The 18,457-nt window shown below is 44.1% G+C and overlaps 1 protein-coding gene across 4 annotated transcripts; it reads left to right on the top strand.

The window, feature by feature from the left end:
* Window positions 1–1,199: 1,199 nt before the first annotated feature.
* On the top strand, window positions 1,200–15,438 carry SNAP29 (synaptosome associated protein 29). 4 transcript variants are annotated; one of them, XM_088659105.1, is made up of 8 exons: window positions 1,200–1,244; window positions 1,356–1,428; window positions 4,242–4,380; window positions 6,653–7,022; window positions 11,407–11,603; window positions 12,144–12,229; window positions 13,632–13,736; window positions 15,129–15,438. In XM_088659105.1, the coding sequence occupies exons 4-8, from the start codon at window positions 6,798–6,800 to the stop codon at window positions 15,284–15,286; spliced, it is 771 nt and encodes a 256-aa protein (XP_088515231.1). In that variant the 5' UTR covers window positions 1,200–1,244; window positions 1,356–1,428; window positions 4,242–4,380; window positions 6,653–6,797; the 3' UTR covers window positions 15,287–15,438. The 4 variants fall into 4 exon arrangements, with proteins under 4 accessions (XP_088515231.1, XP_088515230.1, XP_034953426.3 ...); XM_088659104.1 differs by lacking the exon at window positions 4,242–4,380; XM_035097535.3 differs by lacking the exons at window positions 1,356–1,428; window positions 4,242–4,380.
* The last annotated feature ends 3,019 nt before the right edge of the window (window positions 15,439–18,457 follow it).

The raw sequence follows: 18,457 nt of genomic DNA on the forward strand, positions 1-18,457 counted from the left end.
GATGGAAATTAAAGGCAATGAGTCAGAAACTGTTATAGATGATTTTAAAATGAAAATCAGTTAGAAGGGATTTGGGGAAACAAAAGAGACAATGATTTAAAAGATGTAACGAGATGAGATGTGTTTATTGTTGTTTATTGTTTTGTATTTTTTATGTTTGTTTTGTTAAAATGTTAATCTGTGATGTTTTTTCTTAAATATTTGATAAAATCTAATAAAAATATTTATATAAAAAAAGAAATTAGAATCTTTATGTTTTTGTTCTTTTTTGTACTATGTATTTTTGTTTGATCATATGTTTGTATTGTTGTTTGTTTGATTGAAAAAGAATAAAAAATATTTTTTAAAAAAAACATAATTGTAAAAAAGGGAGAGAGAAATACATTTCAGCAAAACCATTACAATGGCCCATAAACAGACCCAGCAAAGATGCAACCAATTTCTTACGCCATAAACTTTCGTTGGCAGCCCAAAACAACCCATGCCGTAAAGAAATTTGTTAGAGTTGCCGGTACTTTACAGCCCGATCCTACCGGTAACCATGTCTACTCAGCTGCAGCACTCAATTCAATTTGTCAGTGGCGTTCTAAATCAGATTTTGAGTATACCCCCTTAAAATCAAAATACTTTGATTTCAGTGAGTCTACTCTAAGGATGACCAAGTCTGAATCCAACACCTGCCGATCGAAAAGACCGGAGATCAAACCGATCAAATGCCGACACACTTATTCAAGTCTAAAGGCACGGCGCGTATGTCTCTACGGCACGTGACAAACATGGCGGCGCCCGCAGCGGCTTCATTCCTGGAATCCCGACCTTAAAAAAAACAAAAAACCAGAGACTCAACCAACTAACTCAGACTTTGTGTGTATGTGCCCAAAGCGTGTTGACCACTTTTTCGCCTTTCACCAAATCCAGTGCCCGCTTCCTCCCCCGTGAGCTGTTTTCCCGAGGATAATAAAGGTTTGAAATTACTCTTTTTGTATTATTTTCTTTCAAAAAAAACCCCTCTCTCAAAGCGGTGGTTGGTTCAGTCCGACCGCGTCCATTCTGTTTCGTTTCCTCCCATTCTCTCTACCCCTCCCATTTTCTTCTCTCGCTCCACCCTCCCCCCCCCCCCGCCCTAGCTGGAGAAGTGGTTTGGCCCGCTTGACCTGCCGGAAGAAAGGAAGGGGAGGAAGTCGACTCGGCTCGTGACGGGAAGCGAGAAGCCGAAGAGCGGGGGACGCTGCTGCTGGTGGTGGGTGAGTGAATGCCGGGAGGGAGGGAGCTAGCAAGAAGCAGCTTTTTCTCTTTTTTCCTCCTTAGAGTGATCTATTTACATCTTATTAACCAGGTTTATACCCACCCCCCAGGAGCAAAAGAAAACGTTTATGGTGCTCATCCCCTCCCCCCGTTTTCTTATCCTCAGAACAACAACCATGCGAGGTAGGCTTGCGGGGTGTGTGGATCTGAGTCGCTTTGTCCTCCCAACAGCGGGGTAGATTGGGCTGAGAGTTAAGGTGGCTCCTTGGGTGAGCTTCCTGGGGAGGGGCAGAGAGAACAAATCGATCCAGCATCACCCCAGTGAGCTTTGTGGCTGTGGGGGGGGGGGCGCGATTTGACAGCTGGGTCGTCCCCAGTTTTAGGTCAAGGGCCACTGCACCCCAGTGACTCAGGATTTCCCAAACTTGGGTCTCCAGCTGTTGCTGAACAACCAGCTCCCATCATCCCGAGCTTAGCAGCACCAGGGATCAGGGGTGCTATTTTTTTAAAAAATGTTTGATTAACTTATTTTAAATTTGCCTTTGTTTTTGCTTAAAAGCTACTCTGATGACATAGCTATGGGATGGCGCTGTACCAGCATTTTTAAATAAACAAATTAAAAAATACAACCCACAGAGCTATGCCAGGTGTTGGGCTAGCAGCAGCCCTCATGTTGAGGTTTATATTTAGCCACAGGTTCCCTTTTTGAAACAGGTGGAGGATAGTCTTTCATCAGATCGCTTTTAAAAACTCTCTTTGCCTTCCAGTTATACTGTACTTTGTATTTTGCTCAGTACTTCAGATTATGTTGAATTGTATGGTGTGTGTTTTTGTTGATGGCAATCAACTGGAGGTGATGAGTAATTAGCTTCTTGATGACTAATTCTATTGGCATACTATTTTATTTCTGTCCTGCTGTTTGATCCAAAATAGTCCTCAAAGTAGCTTATTTTTTATTTTAATTTTAAACCCAAAGTTGGGGCTGCTGCTGGCCCAACACCTGACATAGCTCTGTGGGTAATATTTATTTTTAATTTGTTTATTTTAAAATGTTGGTATGGTGCCTTCTCAGGGTAGCTTTTAACAAAAATAAATGCAAATCTAAAAAGCCCAAAATAAGTTAATCCTGCCAACCTAGCAGTTCGAAAGCACGTCAAAATGCAAGTAGGAACCGCTACAGCGGGAAGGTAAACGGCGTTTCCATGTGCTGCTCTGGTTTGCCAGAAGCGACTTTGTCATGCTGGCCACATGACCTGGAAGCTATACGCCGGCTCCCTCGGCCAATAATGCGAGATGAGCGCGCAACCCCAGAGTCGGTCACGACTGGACCTAATGGTCAGGGGTCCCTTTACCTTAAGTTAATCAAACGTTAAAAATAGCATAAGAGGCCTCAATAAAAATTAAATTTAACACTGAAACAGATTTTAAATGCCTGTGCCTAGTGCTGGAGTGATGTCAATGTGGGCACCAAGTGGGTCTCTCGGAGGGGAGTATTTCATAGCTGGGGTGCCACTACTAAAAAGGCCTTTTCTTCTGTATCCTCCTGCCACACCTCACCTGGTTGGGGCACCTTGCAGAGCGCTTCAGAAGACTTTAAGATTTGAGCAGGTACATATGGAGCTAGTTGATCATTTAACTACCTTGATTCTAAGCTAGGAAGTGCCAAAAGTGTCAAAAATAGCACTCAGAGTTGGGCCCAGGAGCGCACACTGCATTATTATTATTATTATTATTAATAATAATAATTTATTATTTATACCCCGCCCATCTGGCTGGGTTCCCCCAGCCACTCTGGGTGGCTTCCAACAAAACATTAAAATACAGAAACAGGGCTGCCTTAAGATGCCTTCTAAAGGTCTGGTAATTGTTATTCTCTTTGACCTCTGGTGGGAGGGCATTCCACTTCCTGCAAAGCAAGTCTCAAAGAATTTGGCAACTACCAATTGACAATAGCATGAGTCTCATTGCTCTGTGTGGGCTTGCTTCCAAGTGCACATGATAAGAATCATCCTGTACACATGAATCCCTTGGTGTCTTAGTTTATTATTACTCGAGACAGCCTCTCGAATAATAATGATGCTCTTGTCTTAGTGCCCTGTATCATGCGACCAGATCCTAAAGCTAGTATATTCGGATAAGCCTACTTCAGCAATGCAAACACATTGCTGGATCACAGGGCAGGAAAAGGCTGTTAAACAGAGAAGTCTTTAGCAAGGACCTAAAACAGGCACCCCAAAACTTCGGCCCTCCAGATGTTTTGGACTACAATTCCCATCTTCCCTGACCACTGGTCCTGTTAGCTAGGGATCATGGGAGTTGTAGGCCAAAACATCTGGAGGGCCGCAGTTTGGGGGTGCCTGACCTAAAACAACGGTTCTCAAACTGTTTTCTCTGGGACACACTTTCAGAATAAAAATTTGCTCATGCCACACCAAAAATTTTATTGATAAGAAATATGTTGCATAACAAACAGGACGCGGGTGGCGCTGTGGCCTAAACCACAGAGCCTAGGGCTTGCCAATCAGAAGGTCGGCGGTTCGAATCCCCGCGACAGTGTGAGCTCCCGTTGCTCGGTCCCTGCTCCTGCCCACCCAGCAGTTTGAAAGCACATCAAAGTGCAAATAGTGGTCAGGGAAGATGGGAATTGTAGGCCAAAGCATCTGGAGGGCCGAAGTTTGGGGATGCCTCATTTAGAGAATTGGTTTGCAGGGGGACATAGTTCGGAAAGCAACAGCTGGGCAGAGCTGAGTGGGGAACAACTAAGAGAAGCAGAACAGGAAGAGAAAGAGATCCAATGGTAAGGAGAAGGCTCAGTGGTTGCGGGATCAGGTTGCAAGAAGGGGGAAGTGACGCAGATGACTCAGGGGAAAGTAGGAGGGAAGCTTAATTGGGAGGACCTTCGCTCCGATAATGGCTGTGTTGCTTTTTTGCTCTGATCATTAAACACTCTTAAACTGGTAAGGGACTCTTACTTGCTTTGTTCTGCTGATGCACAGCCAAAGGGGTGGGGGAAGGAAGCCGTTTCTCCGAAGCCTGACATAATATGACCATGAGACATCCAGAAAGTATAGAACGTGTTGGAAGTGTAAAGAAGCAGAGGGAACCTTTTTTCACATGTGGTGGACATGTAAAAAGGTAAAAGTATATTGGGAAATGATTTATAATGAATTGAAAAAAATATTTAAAACTACTTTACCCCCCCAAAACCCAGAGTTTTTTCTGTTGGGAATACAGTAACCCAGACAGAATGAATGAATTTTTATTTGCACCAGCTACCTAGCATAGCAATAAAACAACAATGCGATATACAAAGAATAGAAATAAAAAGTCAATTATATAAAATACATTTTAGGGTTTTGAATCAATAGTCAAATAGTGGATCTTATTCTGATTGCCCCAGCTAAAAACCTTGCAACCTTTGCTGTCACCTGCTCATCTTGAACCCAGACAGAAATTCCTAGGTGTCAGAAAAGATTGTTTATGTATGCAACTATTGCAGCCCTTCTTGTGTTAGCCCCCAAATGGAAAGTGAGTGAGGTCCCAACTAAAGAGGATTGGCAACTTAAGTTGACATAATATGCAGAACTTGCAGGTTTAACACATAGGATAAGAGAGCAAGATTAACATATATTTAAAGAAGTGTGGAAAATATTTGTTGAATATAAGAAAAATAACTACAGCTGAAAACGCTGGCAGCACTAAGATAACTTCAAGAGAGTAAATCATTTTTGATGGATGTAAAAGTGTAAAACTTATTTGAATAGTTTTTTGTAAAATATGCAGGAATGTATGATATGTAAAATGAACAATGGAAGGAAAAGAAGGGAAGTCATTGGATATCCAAAATATAGTTTTCAATTAGTCTTCTCCAGCACAGTTCAAATGGCAATTCTGGATCACAACTAGGGTTGTCCTCCGTATCGCTTGATGCTCTTGCTCTCATTTTGAAAAGATATCTATCCATATTCCCGGGGGGGGGGGGGGAGAGTATACATTCGTACCTTGGAAGTCGAACAGAATCTGTTCTGGATTTCTGTTCGAGTTCCAAAACGTTTGGAAACCAAAGCGCAGCTTCTGATTGGCTGGAAGAAGCTCCTGCAGCCAATCGGAAGCTATGGAAGCCCCGGCGGACGTTCAGCTTCCAAAAATAGTTCGCAAACCGGAACACTCAGTTTCCGGGTTTGTGGCGTTCAGGAGCCAAAACATTCAAGAACTAAGCTGTTCAAAAGCCAAGGTACAACTGTACTATACTACACTGATATGTTTAAATGTCCTTGAATCTCCCCACCACACTTGCCATCCTCTCCTGGCACACCCTTCGAGAACCACTGACCCTAATATTAGGCACTTACCTAATATCCACAGGCAGGATATCCCATTTAGTAAGTACAGCGTTGCTAAAGGCTGTGCTTCAGGTGGTCACGATGGAGTAGACTTTAGAGTGCCTCCCTTAAGGCTGTAGTGACCAGTATTTGTTGAGACATGTGAGCAATATAGGCCTTCAAAATGCTATTTGAGCTGGCCAGGAGGGGCTGGCACAATGCGGTGACTCAGGTTGTCCCAAGACAAAGAATGGTTAAGATCTGAGATTAGGCCAGGGGGTGCTCTTACATTTTAAACTTATCATGCTGATAAGGATCCCCCACCCCCACCCCTAAAAAAACTCCAGTAAAGTTTCTAGGGTTTGCAAAAGGAGTATGTTGACAGTATGGCCAAAACGGGAAGCTATTATTATTTTTTTAGTGGCAGAACTTGGAGCACAGCTGAATTCTCTAATAGTGTCTGCTTGAGGATAGTTTGACCCATGATTACCGCAACCTCCTCTGTTTTTCAACCAGCTTAAAGCAAAGATGCATCGAGTTTTGAAAGGTGACCTCTTCGTAGCACTGGAAGTGGTTTAAACGGAAAGATGAGGCAAAGGTATAGGACTGGTATAAATCGAAAGCTGATAAGAACTGAGCTTCTCCCACATCCACATACTTGTTCCTGCTTCCATGGATCAAAACATACAATGCATGTTGCTAAAACACTACTGTTGAAAGGCAGGTACTCTAGTTAGGAAGATACACTGGCAAAGCAGGCAGTTTGAGATGTTTGAAGCAAATGAGTTGAGCCACATGGTATGAAAGAAGGCAAGAATGTGGCTTGGTTCCACCCATTTTGGGTCATCTGGAGCAGTTTGCTATCTCCTGGTTGGATAACTGACTTGCCGTTTCATCTACCAAGCCTCTGGCACACTAATCCGAACAGCGTGACTTGTCAGAGTTTGGAGAAAAGTGGAGCAAAAATATATTTTAATAGCTTTGAGCTGGGGGAGGAGATCACAATTGTTCCTATATAGGTATGGGTTCTTTCAAATCATTTCAATCTGTGTTTAAATTTACTTACAACTCACTTCTTTTCACAGAATCCGGCTTTCCATCCCGTCGTTGCTGGCGATCTCTGGCATGAAGGCATCGATCTAGGTCTGAAAAACATCAGTCTGGTTTCGTTCTAGTCTGCCTTTTGTCTACATTCACGCATAGAAAAGAACCAAACTCCGAGCTGCAATTATGTCGGCTTACTCAAAAAGCTACAATCCTTTTGACGAAGATGAGGATGAAGACTTAAAGCCAGTCAAGTGGAATGAAAGTAATGAGCCCCCTAGGGAAGGGGCAGATAGACAGAGGTACCTGCAGCAAGAAGTCCTGAGGCGGTCCCAGGCCACTGTGGACAGCAGCAACCGCGCCGTGTCCCTCATTTATGAGTCTGAGCATATTGGCGTAGCTGCGTCAGAGGTAAGCAAGAATCTTAAGATAGACCTTGCCGTAGTTTATGAGGAGCATATTGGATAAAAGTACTTCCTTAAATATTTTTTTCCTATAACAATGTCAACTTATGAGTTACTTAGGGACACGGGTGCCTCTGTGGTCTAAACCACGGAGCCTAGGGCTTTGCCGATCAGAAGGTCGGCGGTTCGAATCCCCGCGACGGGTTGAGTTCCTGTTGCTCAGTCCCAGCTCCTGCCAACCTAGCAGTTTGGAAGCACGTCAAAGTGCAAGTAGATAAATAGGTACTGATCCGGCGGGAAGGTAAACGGCATTTCCGTGCGCTGCTTTGGTTCGCCAGAAGCGGCTTTGTCATGCTGGCCACGTGACCCGGAAGCTGTATGCTGGCTCCCTCGGCCAATAGAGCGAGATGAGCACCGCAACCCCAGAGTTGGTCACGACTGGACCTAATGGTCAGGGGTCCCTTTACCTTTACATTGGATGCAACCTTGATGCACTTCTATGTTAAATCCTTAGGCTAGCAGATTGGCTCCTCTGCTGTTGCTCCAACACCTTGAAAAACTCTTGCATAGAAACGGCAGGTGGAACGTCCTTTAGTCCTTATTTGAAACCCGTCCTAAAAACCTTCAGAGTGGGTTTCTCCCTGCATTTAGAGCAATGTGGATCCAGGAATAGAGGAGAACAATATGAGGGTCATTTCAGATTCAACACAGAACTGTGGCTTGAGTGCAACAACAAACCATAGTTTGCTGCTAGCCTAGAAGTTACCTCCAGCGGGAAGGTGAACGGTGTTTCCGTGCACTGCTCTGGTTCACCAGAAGCAGCTTTGTCATGCTGGCCACATGACCTGGAAGTTGTCTGCGGACAAACACCGACTCCCTCAGCGTATTGAGTAAGATGAGTGCGCAACCCCAGAGTCATCCACGACTGGACCTAACGGTCAGGGGTACCTTTACCTTTATGTCTTACTTAGAAGTAAGTGGATTGATTTCAGTGCAGTTTACCTGCAAAGCGTTTAGGATCAGAGTCTGAGAACTGACAAAAAAAACCTGGATGCTTCATTAGGGATAAAAGCCGCATTATGATTTTGAGTACATACTCAAATGCCCTTTCGGAAATGGCAGACTTTCAGAGTCTGTCCACACATTTATTTCCAACATTCTTTCCAACCAACTTTTCCAACATTCTTTCAAAGCATAAGGGACCAGCTCATGCCAGTAACAGCAACTCAAGTCGTTGGTTCTCTGCACCATATGCCTTTATATCTTGGTTTCATTGAAGACGTGACAGTACATTCATGCAAGAAACTTTGTTGGGAAGTGATTATTGTGGGCAAGTGGAATTGAGCAGCTGTAAAAGGACATCTCTCAAGGAGATGGGCTTTGTCTTTGTCTCAGACCACAGTGTCTTATTTGCTGAAGATGTACATTGGACCTATCATTTGTAAATGTGCTTGATTTCTAAGCCAGTGACTAGAAAGGAGAGCAGGCCCTACTTCAGCCACTTTCAGCACACACCTGACTACATAGTCCTTCCTATTAATCATTTCCTTTAATTATGAAGCCTAGACTTGAATCACTGCTAGGCATCATTGGTAGGCAGAACCACTAATACAAGGCCTCCTGGATTGTCTTTCTAGAAGTGAGGTTGTTTTTAAAAAATAAATACAGTGGTACCTCGGTTTATGAAGAAATAATTATTATTATTATTATTTGTATCCCGCCCATCTGGCTGGGTTTCCCCAGCCACTCTGGGCGGCTTCCAAGAAAGATTTAAAATACATTAACATGTCACAGATTAAAAAATTCCCTGAACAGGGCTGCCTTCAGATGTCTTCTGAATGTCAGGTAGTTATTTATCTCTTTGACATCTGATGGGAGGGCGTTCCACAGGGTGGGCGCCACTACCGAGAAGGCCCTCTGCCTGGTTCCCTGTAGCTTTGCTTCTCGCAGTGAGGGAACCACCAGAAGGCCCTCGGAGCTGGACCTCAGTGTCCGGGCAGAATGATGGGGGAGGAGACGCTCCTTCAGGTATACTGGGCCAAGGCCGTTTAGGGCTTTAAAGGTCAGCACCAACACTTTGAATTGTGCTCGGAAACGTGCTGGAAGCCAATGTAGGTCTTTCAGGACCAGTGTTATATGGTCTTGGCCGCTCCCAGTTAATCTGTTCCGAAAGTCTGTTCTTAAACCAAAACCGTTCTTGAACCGAGGCCTCCTGCTGCCGGTGCCCTTCCACCCTTCATGTTCTGTTCGTAGACTGAGGTAAAGTTCTAAAACCAAGACACTATTCCCTGTTTTGCAGAGTTTGTAAACTGTTCTTAAACCGAGGTACCACTGTAAATCAAAAGACTAGCAGTTATGAGTTGTTCTTCGATTATCCTTGGTATGATTGGGGCAATTTTGTGAGCTGCCTTTTATCCTAATAAGCTTATTTGTAGAGCCTTAGCTCTCCAGTGCTTAACTCTCCATTCAAATTATTCCATTCATATACATATTTAAACCAAAGTCCAAGAGACTGAGTACTGAATTGGGGCGTCCCTGGTTCCAATCTTTCCAGGTGGACTGAAGCAAGCTACTGCTGTCTTCAGCCTCCCCATATGCAATATGGGGACAGTAGTGGCCTGGCTTCCATTATTGTTAGGAATATTACAACAAGAAGATGCTGCATGTGAAGTGTTTTGAACTTCTGAAAGCACTAGGAATGAGTGCTAGTTCTGTCCTCTCCAACCGTGGGTGTTGATTTCTTCCAAGTGTGGTGCAAATGAAATTGTATACTTGGTCCATCTCCTTCAGATCATATGACAATTGTATCCCAGAGTGTGTGATAAACTAGGAAATGAAAAATTGAAACAAGCTCATAATTTTTTTAAAAAGTAATAATAACAATCAAGGTTGAAATCTATCCAAGTTGTTGTTTTCCCTAGTCTATAGAGAAGCTACATTTTACCTGAACTGCGGTGTTTTCTAGAGGCTGAAGCCAAAAAGAGCATTTCTGGCTCCCTGGGAAAATTATCAGACCTTATCTGAAAGAGTCTTGTGGTCAGACTAGAGGGAAATTGGGCAGAGAGACTGCAGTCTTTTGTTCTTCGCTTGTAGGTAGGAACTTGGACCAGCAAATATTCCAGGTAGTGGTTTAAAAAAAAAAAATGCTAAAGGAGCAGATCGTGAAATGAGCAGATGCCGTTCAGTAGGCAGGTGAGCTTTAATTAGGCATCAGCAGAGTCTTCACATCTTAGCTTCCTCATGCCTTCAGCAAAGCTTGCTGCATGAATGTTATAGTAGAAATAGAATTCAAGAAAATACCGTGGAGATAGAAAGGATTACTACTTCGTATTTTTCATCAGCAATACGCAGCAACTTGCTAAAGAAATCTAGTGAACCAAAGGGGCTCTTTTCCACTTCGTACTAAATCAGGCATCCCCAAACTGCGGCCCTCCAGATGTTTTGGCCTACAACTCCCATGATCCCTACCTAAGAGGACCAGTGGTCAGGGATGATGGGAATTGTAGTCCAAAACACCTGGAGGGCCAAAGTTTGGGGATGCCTGTACTAAATCTTCGTTTAGTGCACATGCATGAGCTGAAAGAAGCCCAAGCAAACCCTTGGGAACCACTCTCCTGATTGTCATCAACTCCTGTATAGTCAGAAGGAGGGACATCACAAGCATTTAATCCCTCTTTCTCAGGATCTTGACTTCTCATTTCTTACATGCCACAGACTATGGTCCAAAACAAACACTGGTTAGTTAAACAAGCCAAACCCAGGACTTGAAGCGGCTTTGTTTTGAAACTGATCGGCGTTTGTTTTAAATCAATGGTCTCTGGTTTTCAGAACATGACAATCCAGATTTCTGGCTAAGGGGAACTACTGGCGAAGAACTCATTCCAGCTATACTGTAGGGAAAAGGGGGAGCCCATGGCTTTGTTTGGGTTCGTTCCAGCTTGTGCTAAATTGTGGATTAGCAAGGGACAAAAGAAAGCACTGCCACAAGAGGCAGTGATAGCCACCAACTTGGATGGCTTTAGAAAGGGATTAGACAAACTCATAAGAGCCAAAGGCTATCATTGGCTACTAGCCATTTTGGCTATGCTGTGGTTCCACGGTCAGAGGCAAGTGATGCTTCTGAATCCCAGTTGCTGGAAACCTCAAGAAGGGAGAGTGCGCTTGTGCTCGGGTCCTACTTGAGAGCTTCCCGCAGGCAGCGGGTTGACCACTGTGAGAACAGGATGCTGGGCTGGATGGGCCCTTGGCCTGATCCAGCAGATTCTTCTCATGTTCTTCTTGAGTGGCAATACAGCCAGGGAGTGCAATTCTCGAAACCCGGTTCTTTGCGAAGTTAAAACATTTCGCGGCGCTTTTTCTTCAGCCGCGTTAAAAATTCTTGTTTTCCGTAGGAGCTCGCACGGCAAGGCGAGGTACTGAAACGCAGCGAACGAATGGTGGATAAGATGGATCAAGACCTGAAAACAAGTCAGAGACACATCAACAGCATCAAGAGCGTGTTTGGTGGCTTTGTGAATTACTTCAAAGCCAAGCCACAAGAGGTCAAGGTTGAACAGAACGGGGCTGCCGAATACCAAGCAAGCAACAAGTAAGCAACCTAAATTCTCTTCCCAGCTAGCAAAGGTATAAAACGTGACACCTGGGAGTCGGGAGAGCAGGGGTGGAAGCCCAGGTTGCAGGTGGAAGTTGGGACTTCAGTTTCATCCCAGCATTCTTCTTCAGTGGGGCCAGGAAAGATTCAAATATCCATTGCAACTTCTCCCTTGATTGCATCAGAATGTGTGGTACTTATGTTGACCTTTGGACCATTCTCAGCAAAGTCAGGAAAGATGCAAAAGGCGTCAAAACAGAGTTTTGAACATTGTGCTTTCCTGGCAGCTCCATCCTTGTACTTTTTAAGATCAGTGCATCCCCAGTTTTCTTTTGAAAATGGTTCTCTTTCCCCCCCACCCCACCCTATAGACTCATTCTGAACTGATCAGGAGCCTGGGAGGCAAGGGAACAACAACGAATGCGTGTGAGTGTGGAAAGACTGCAGAAAGGGAAATTAAAATTTTTTAAGCCATTGCCCTTAATGCAAGGCCTCTTTGGACACTGGGAATGGTACCTGTCTTTTCTCTATCTCCAGATTGAAAGAAGCCATATCCGTTAGCAAAGAACAGGAGTCAAAGTACCAGGAGAGTCATCCAAACCTACGGAAGTTGGATAATTCAGGTTTGTTTAAACTTGTTTGTTTATTTTTTTTAAATAATTTTTATTAATTTTACAATAAAAGACAAAACATACATATCATATTCAACCACCCTCTTCCACCCCCTCCCCTCACGAGCTCCCTCCTGCCACGAGAGAGTCCCATGCAGGGTGAATAGTCGAAGGTGTTCCATTTTATAGCTGGCTTTATCCCCTCCCCCTTCCTCCCCCCCCCAGAGCCCACTTCTGCCACCAGTGGGCCCCCGGATACGAGGGAAGACAGAGAAGGGTGTCCAGACAACTATCTTTCCTTAAAAAAGAAAAAAAACCACAAAAAGAAAAAAGAGAAAAAACCCCACCCACCCCCACAAAAAAGAAAAAGAAAAAAAGAGGCACAAAAAGATAAAAAGAAAAACTAAAAATAACCATTCCTTTCTTCTTCTTTTTTGACATTGTTATTATTATGGGCTTCCCCTACCTCCCCCTTCACAGATTTTCATTTCAGCTCATTTAAGCAGTTTTCTTATCAAATTCCCCATTCTATTTTCCCGACTTCTAGATTGAATAACATTCCTTTTCTTCCCTTGCCATAATTTCTTTCCCAAGAACCTCCATATTTTTTAAATCCATTTTAACATTCCCAATTTTAAATTTTTCCAATTATCCTACATCCCCCCCCCCGATCTCGGCCATTCCCTTCCAGTCCAGTAAGTTCCAAAGTCAACAGTCCAGTTTTCAGTCCTTTTTTGTCCGTCCTAAATAAAAAAATATTCATTCTTCCTTCATCCCACCCCCTTCCTAGCCTGCTTCAAGATCCAAACCCCTCTGCCCCCCCCCAATGTTCTCTTCTTCTTTGCTCTCTATTTTTCTTGTGGGTTTTCTGTTCCTCCGATGATTCTTGTTTTTTCCCCTCCGTCAGAGAGGTATGTTTAAACTTGTTTAAAGGGCCATGCCAGGCCTGGAGGAGTTGGACGTTCAGGGTTTTTTTGGTATGGCAGGTCTGCAAGAAAGAAAAGGATTGTGGTGTTTACTTCCAATTACAAACCACCTTGAATTAATAATGATGTGTTCCAGTAATTCAGTATACAGTGGACGCTCAGGTTGCAAACGTGATCCGTGCGGGAGGCACGTTCGCAACCCGCAGCTTTCGCAACCCGCAGCGCTGCATCTGCGCATGCGCGGGTCGCGATTCGGCGCTTATGCGCATGCACATAGCACCAAAACCCAGAAGTAACCCGTTCCAGGACTTCCGGGTTCGGCGCAGTGCGCAACCCAAAAACACACAACCTGAAGCGGCCATAACTCGAGGTATGACTGTAAAACCATACTTGCTACATTAAAATTGTTCTCTTTTAGAAAAATAAGAACTGGAGCCATCAACTAGTGTTTGGTGCATGTCTAAAAACTCACCTTTTCCCCTTGCCAGAGCATAGTTCCACTGGAACCAGTTCAGTGTCTTCGTTCCCACCTGATAGTTACCCAAGGAATCAACACCTCCGAGCTTACCATCAGAAAGTCGATAACAACTTAGGTGAGTAGTGACAGCCTGAACTTCATAATGCTTAATCCCAGCTCCTTACAGTACCTGAAATTGAATCCCTTTGGGGTGTTCTCCCAAGCAGAAAGAAGCATGTGTCCCTGTTTTTCAATTCTCATTTCATGGAAATAGGAGGTGATGGAAAAATTATTAACATTAATATTTATTAATTCAGTTAGTGCTTGCTACATAAGAAGTCTTCAAACAACTTGAAAAACAAGAATGTAGGGCAGTTATTAATCATCTTTTGCTGATTAATCAGGGGGTATAGAAGGAATTGGAGGAGTGAAAGGATATGGCTGGGTGACAGCAAACAGGTTGCTTTGCTGTGCAACGCTTCCTCCTGCAAAATTGTCAACAAGGGCTCTGTTTCCTGCACAGCGGGAGCAGAAGAACTTTTGCCCCTCCAGTTGTTTCTGAACTTCAACTTCCATCATCCCCAGCAAGCATGGGGAAATGGAAGTTGTAGTTCAGCAACATTGGAGGGCAGGGGAGCAAAGGTTCCTCTCCCTTGCTGTGCAGAGATTAAAGGTGTCTGTAGATGCACAATAGCAGCTGCTCTCATCAGATTCTACAAGTTGCACTTTTGACTGCCAAAAATTAAGTGGATGTGGTTTACGGCTAATTGCTGCTCCGAAAAGACAGTGGTCATGAGCTGGGAGAGGATCAGAAATAGCAATATGTTTGAAGGCGGCAGTGCTCTCTTTACCTTAATATTTCTAAGCACAAATCAAAGTGCTGGTGCTGACCTAAACGCCCTTGGCCCAATATACCTGAAGGAGTGTCTCCACCCCCATTGTTCAGCCCGGACACTGAGGTCCAGCTCCGAATGCCTTCTGGCGGTTCCCTCCCTGCAAGAAGTGAGGTTGCAGGGAATCGAGCAGAGGGCCTTCTTGGTAGTGGCGCCCTCCTATGAGATGTCAAGGAAATAAACAACGCTCTGACTTCTAGAAGACATCTGAAAGCAGCCCTGTTTAGGGAAGTTTTTAATGTTTGATGTTCTATTGTGCTTTCAATTCTGTTGGGAACCGCCCAGAGTGCCTGGGGAAACCCATCTAGATGGGTGGGGTATAAATAATCATAATCATTATTTACAGAGGTAGCTGCATTAGTTTGTACAAAAAAATAGTCCTGTGAAACCATAAAGGCTAACAATTGCGAGAGCCCACCCAAAATGGGAAACCCAACCAGATGGGGTATAAATAATAAATTATGATTGTTATTCCAAAGCCACAGAAAAAAGAACAACCATCCTCTTTAACTATTGGCTCCTTAGCTCAGAATAGTCTCAGAGCAGCTACTTTATTATGAATTGACTTCCCAAACATATTTCCTGCCTTGTATCCTTGCTCTTAACCCTGCTCCATTGTCTCCGTCCATTTGCAGATGAAATGTCCTCTGGGCTGGGCCGCCTGAAAAACCTCGCTCTTGGCCTACAGTCTGAAATTGACGAGCAGGATGAAATTCTGGGTCGCCTTACCACAAAGGTGGAGACTCTGGACATCAATATTAAAAGCACGGACAAAAAGATCAAGGAGCTTTAAGAGAGATCCAAATCTCTTGCCTCCACACAAGAACTTGATTGCTTTTATACAGCTGGAGATCATCTTGCTATCTGGAAAACAACCAGCATAAGAAAAATGGGTTTATGTGACTGATTTGCCTTGTAATTAAAGACGGATAACCTGAAGTGCAATATGAGACATTTTAAACCACCTTCTTTTACATATGCATGCCTAAGGGTGCTTTTAACCATTGCCCCTTTAAGCTTCTGGTTTTGGGGTACATTGGAACCTCAGTTTTCAAACACAATCCATTCCGGAAGACCGTTCGACTTCTGAAACATTCGAAAACCGAGGATCAATGGGCAGTTGGCAAAATCCATTGGAAAAAATGGAGAAACACGCCTCGGAAGCCGTTTGACTTCCAAGGCGCATTAAAAAATGGAAGCAATTATTTCCAGGTTTTTGGCGTTCGGTTTCTGAATCGTTCAGCTTCCGAGGGGCTTGAAAACCATGGTTCCACTGTATATACCTCAATTCCAGACACAATATATGCCATCAATTAAGTGCTCTTTGGCCTTAATTGTAGTGTGTGTTCAGTACAGTGAGAGTTATATATATATATATAGTGAGAGTGTGTCATTGGCTTAGTTCACAACAGGCATTGTTCGTTCCTTGCATTCTTAGAAATCACTCTTACGTGAGTAGCAGAGCAACACTAAGTGAATTCTTCATCTTGTATTTCAAAGCTGGGGCACACCGATAAGCTTCAGGAACGGCCTGTGAAAATCAGAGGCCGTGCCCTAGAAATAGTGCAGCAGTAGTAATAAATCAGCGGTTCCAGCGATTTACCCCCTCTAATAACATTGAAATACTTGAGTGATGTCCTTGTGAATAAGAATGCACTTTGCCAGGACTGCATAATGGATATGTCAAAGCTTGTAATTATGCGCTGCAGGTACAAAACCACATGCCCTGTGTGGTTTTGCACCTTTGCTTTCCCAATAGTAGTACCCCCCCCAGCCCCACATCAAGGACAAAAACGCTTTTGCAACAGAGTGCTGTTGCAAAACCAGTGGGCCGTCTGGCATGCAGACTTCCCCTTATTGCTCTGGTCATGTCTAAAGAAACTCGTGAGTCCTAACCCCAAACTGCAGCCATCTGGTTTGTACCTGCTTGTGGTATTAGTTTGAGATCTTTCTAGGCTTACAATGGGTTGGGGGGGGGGGCCCTCCAGCCTGCAAGCTGATCTCGGCCTGCCATATGTGTGTGTGTGTGTCTCCAATTAGCCCTGCTATGCCATTTTTTCTTGTGACGACAGCAGACGGGGAAGGACGGCAAGGTTAAATCCTGCATTGGTTGCATGTTCCTGTTCCCAGCAGGGAACAGATGTGCACAGCCAAAGCGGCAGGATTTAACTCTGATGAGTGGGACTTCAATCTTGCTCTGTTTGCCATGATTCTGTGTAAACCCCTTCCGATTCAGGAAGGTGGTTGTGTGGAATCTCCTGCAAAAAAACCCAAATTTGTTTTAGCAACACCTTGCGACTTCAAAGCATCTTGCAGCTGACATCATTGTGACTTGACAGGTGATTGGCAGGTTTTAAGTTCCACGCATTTGTCAGGTTTGGCCTGCAAGGCCCTGTAAAGCCAAAAGGGTTCCCCACTCCTGTCCTACAAGGGTCCCATTGCTAAAATAGGCACCATACTGCCCAACTAGGGACATGGGTGGCGCTGTGGTCTAAACCACCGAGCCTCTTGCACTTGCCGAATCCCCACGACATGGCCAGCTGCCGCTGCTCCGTCCCAGCTCCTGCCAACCTAGCAGTTTGAAAGCACGCCAGCACAAGTAGATAAATAGGTACCGCTGCAGCGGGAAGGTAAACGGCGTTTCCGTGTGCTCTGGTTTCCGTCACGGTGTCTCGTTGCACCAGAAGTGGTTTAGTCATGCTGGCCACATGACCCGGAAAGTTGTCTGTGGACAAACGCTGGCTCCCATGGCCTGAAAGCGAGATGAGCACCACACACCATAGTCAAATTCGACTGGACTTAGCCATCCAGGTGTCCTTTACCTTACCTGCCCAACTGCTATCTATAAATCCTGGAACATAGCTCCTATTATCTGTACAGGATAAAGGTAAACTGCTTTCCTTTAAAAAATAATAATAATCCACAGGATCACCTCTTTGTCTATCTGATAGTAAAATAAGCTTAAAGCTGTGCTTACTGGTAAACACCACCCCTTGACTTTGGTGACTCGTAACAGAAACAAGGAACTGCCAGTAACTGCAATAATTAATATAATTGCTACTGTCACATAGCACTGGTTATTGGGTTCCAGCCGGTGACCTTTGAGTTTCAATGACAGGAAGTATACCTTTACGCTGACTCTGGCTTTAACCAGTGCCTTGGAAACTTGGCAGAAGTCTCAGTACTACAGTATCAACACATCAGTGCTGTCATGCTTGTTACAATACAGTAGTTTCACTCTTAATTTACTTTGCTCCTAGTCAAGGTTAAATCTGAGCAGCTTCTGTCGTCGTTGCCACGATCTTCAGAAATACATCAAAGAACTGAACTTGGGAAGGGCAAATGAGGTTGCTTTCTTTTAACGATGATCTATTACAGTTATCCTTTATCCCTCAACTTTAATGCTAAGGGTTTTGTGCAGGGTAACTGTGCGTACAACGGCTCTTAACAACCCAGGAGAAACACCCATTTCATAGTCACAATTTCAGCGATTATATTTTATTATGCCAAATGCTGCTTGATAAGTAGACATTCATGAGTTCAGAGTTCTAGGCACATTGCGGGGAGGAAAAAGGTATAAAAAACCCACTTGCAGTTTGACTTTAGGAGCAGCTAAGATACTTGTTACTCACGTCGTATTCAAGCAAAGGAGCATTTTTGCTGAGACAGACCTGGGGACGGTGCCTAAACTACACTGATCTTCACGGCATTAGCAGTGTGTGAATGTCCTAAAAAGTAAAGAGCGGGATCTTTTATTGGAAAGGATTCACAATAGTCACAGCTCTAGATTTCTCAAATGTTGCAATACAGTGGAACCTCGGTTGTCAAACATTATCCATTCTGGAAGACTGTTTGACTTCCAAAACGTTCGACAACCGAAGCTCAGTGGACAGCTGGCAAATTCCATTGAGAGGCGTGTTCGAAAATGGAAGCAATTCCGGGTTTTCGGCGTTTGAAAACCAAA

The sequence above is a fragment of the Zootoca vivipara genome, chromosome 16, assembly GCF_965207765.1.
Source record: "Zootoca vivipara chromosome 16, rZooViv2.hap1.1, whole genome shotgun sequence".
Taxonomy (NCBI): domain Eukaryota; kingdom Metazoa; phylum Chordata; class Lepidosauria; order Squamata; family Lacertidae; genus Zootoca; species Zootoca vivipara.

Excerpts from the sequence above, each read along its gene's own strand:
- SNAP29 (XM_088659105.1), top strand. The coding sequence starts at position 6,798 with ATGTCGGCTTACTCAAAAAGCTACAATCCTTTTGACGAAGATGAGGAT. Across the intron at positions 12,230-13,631 it reads ACGGAAGTTGGATAATTCAG|AGCATAGTTCCACTGGAACC; the intron begins GTTTGTTTAAAC and ends TCCCCTTGCCAG. Across the intron at positions 13,737-15,128 it reads GAAAGTCGATAACAACTTAG|ATGAAATGTCCTCTGGGCTG; the intron begins GTGAGTAGTGAC and ends GTCCATTTGCAG.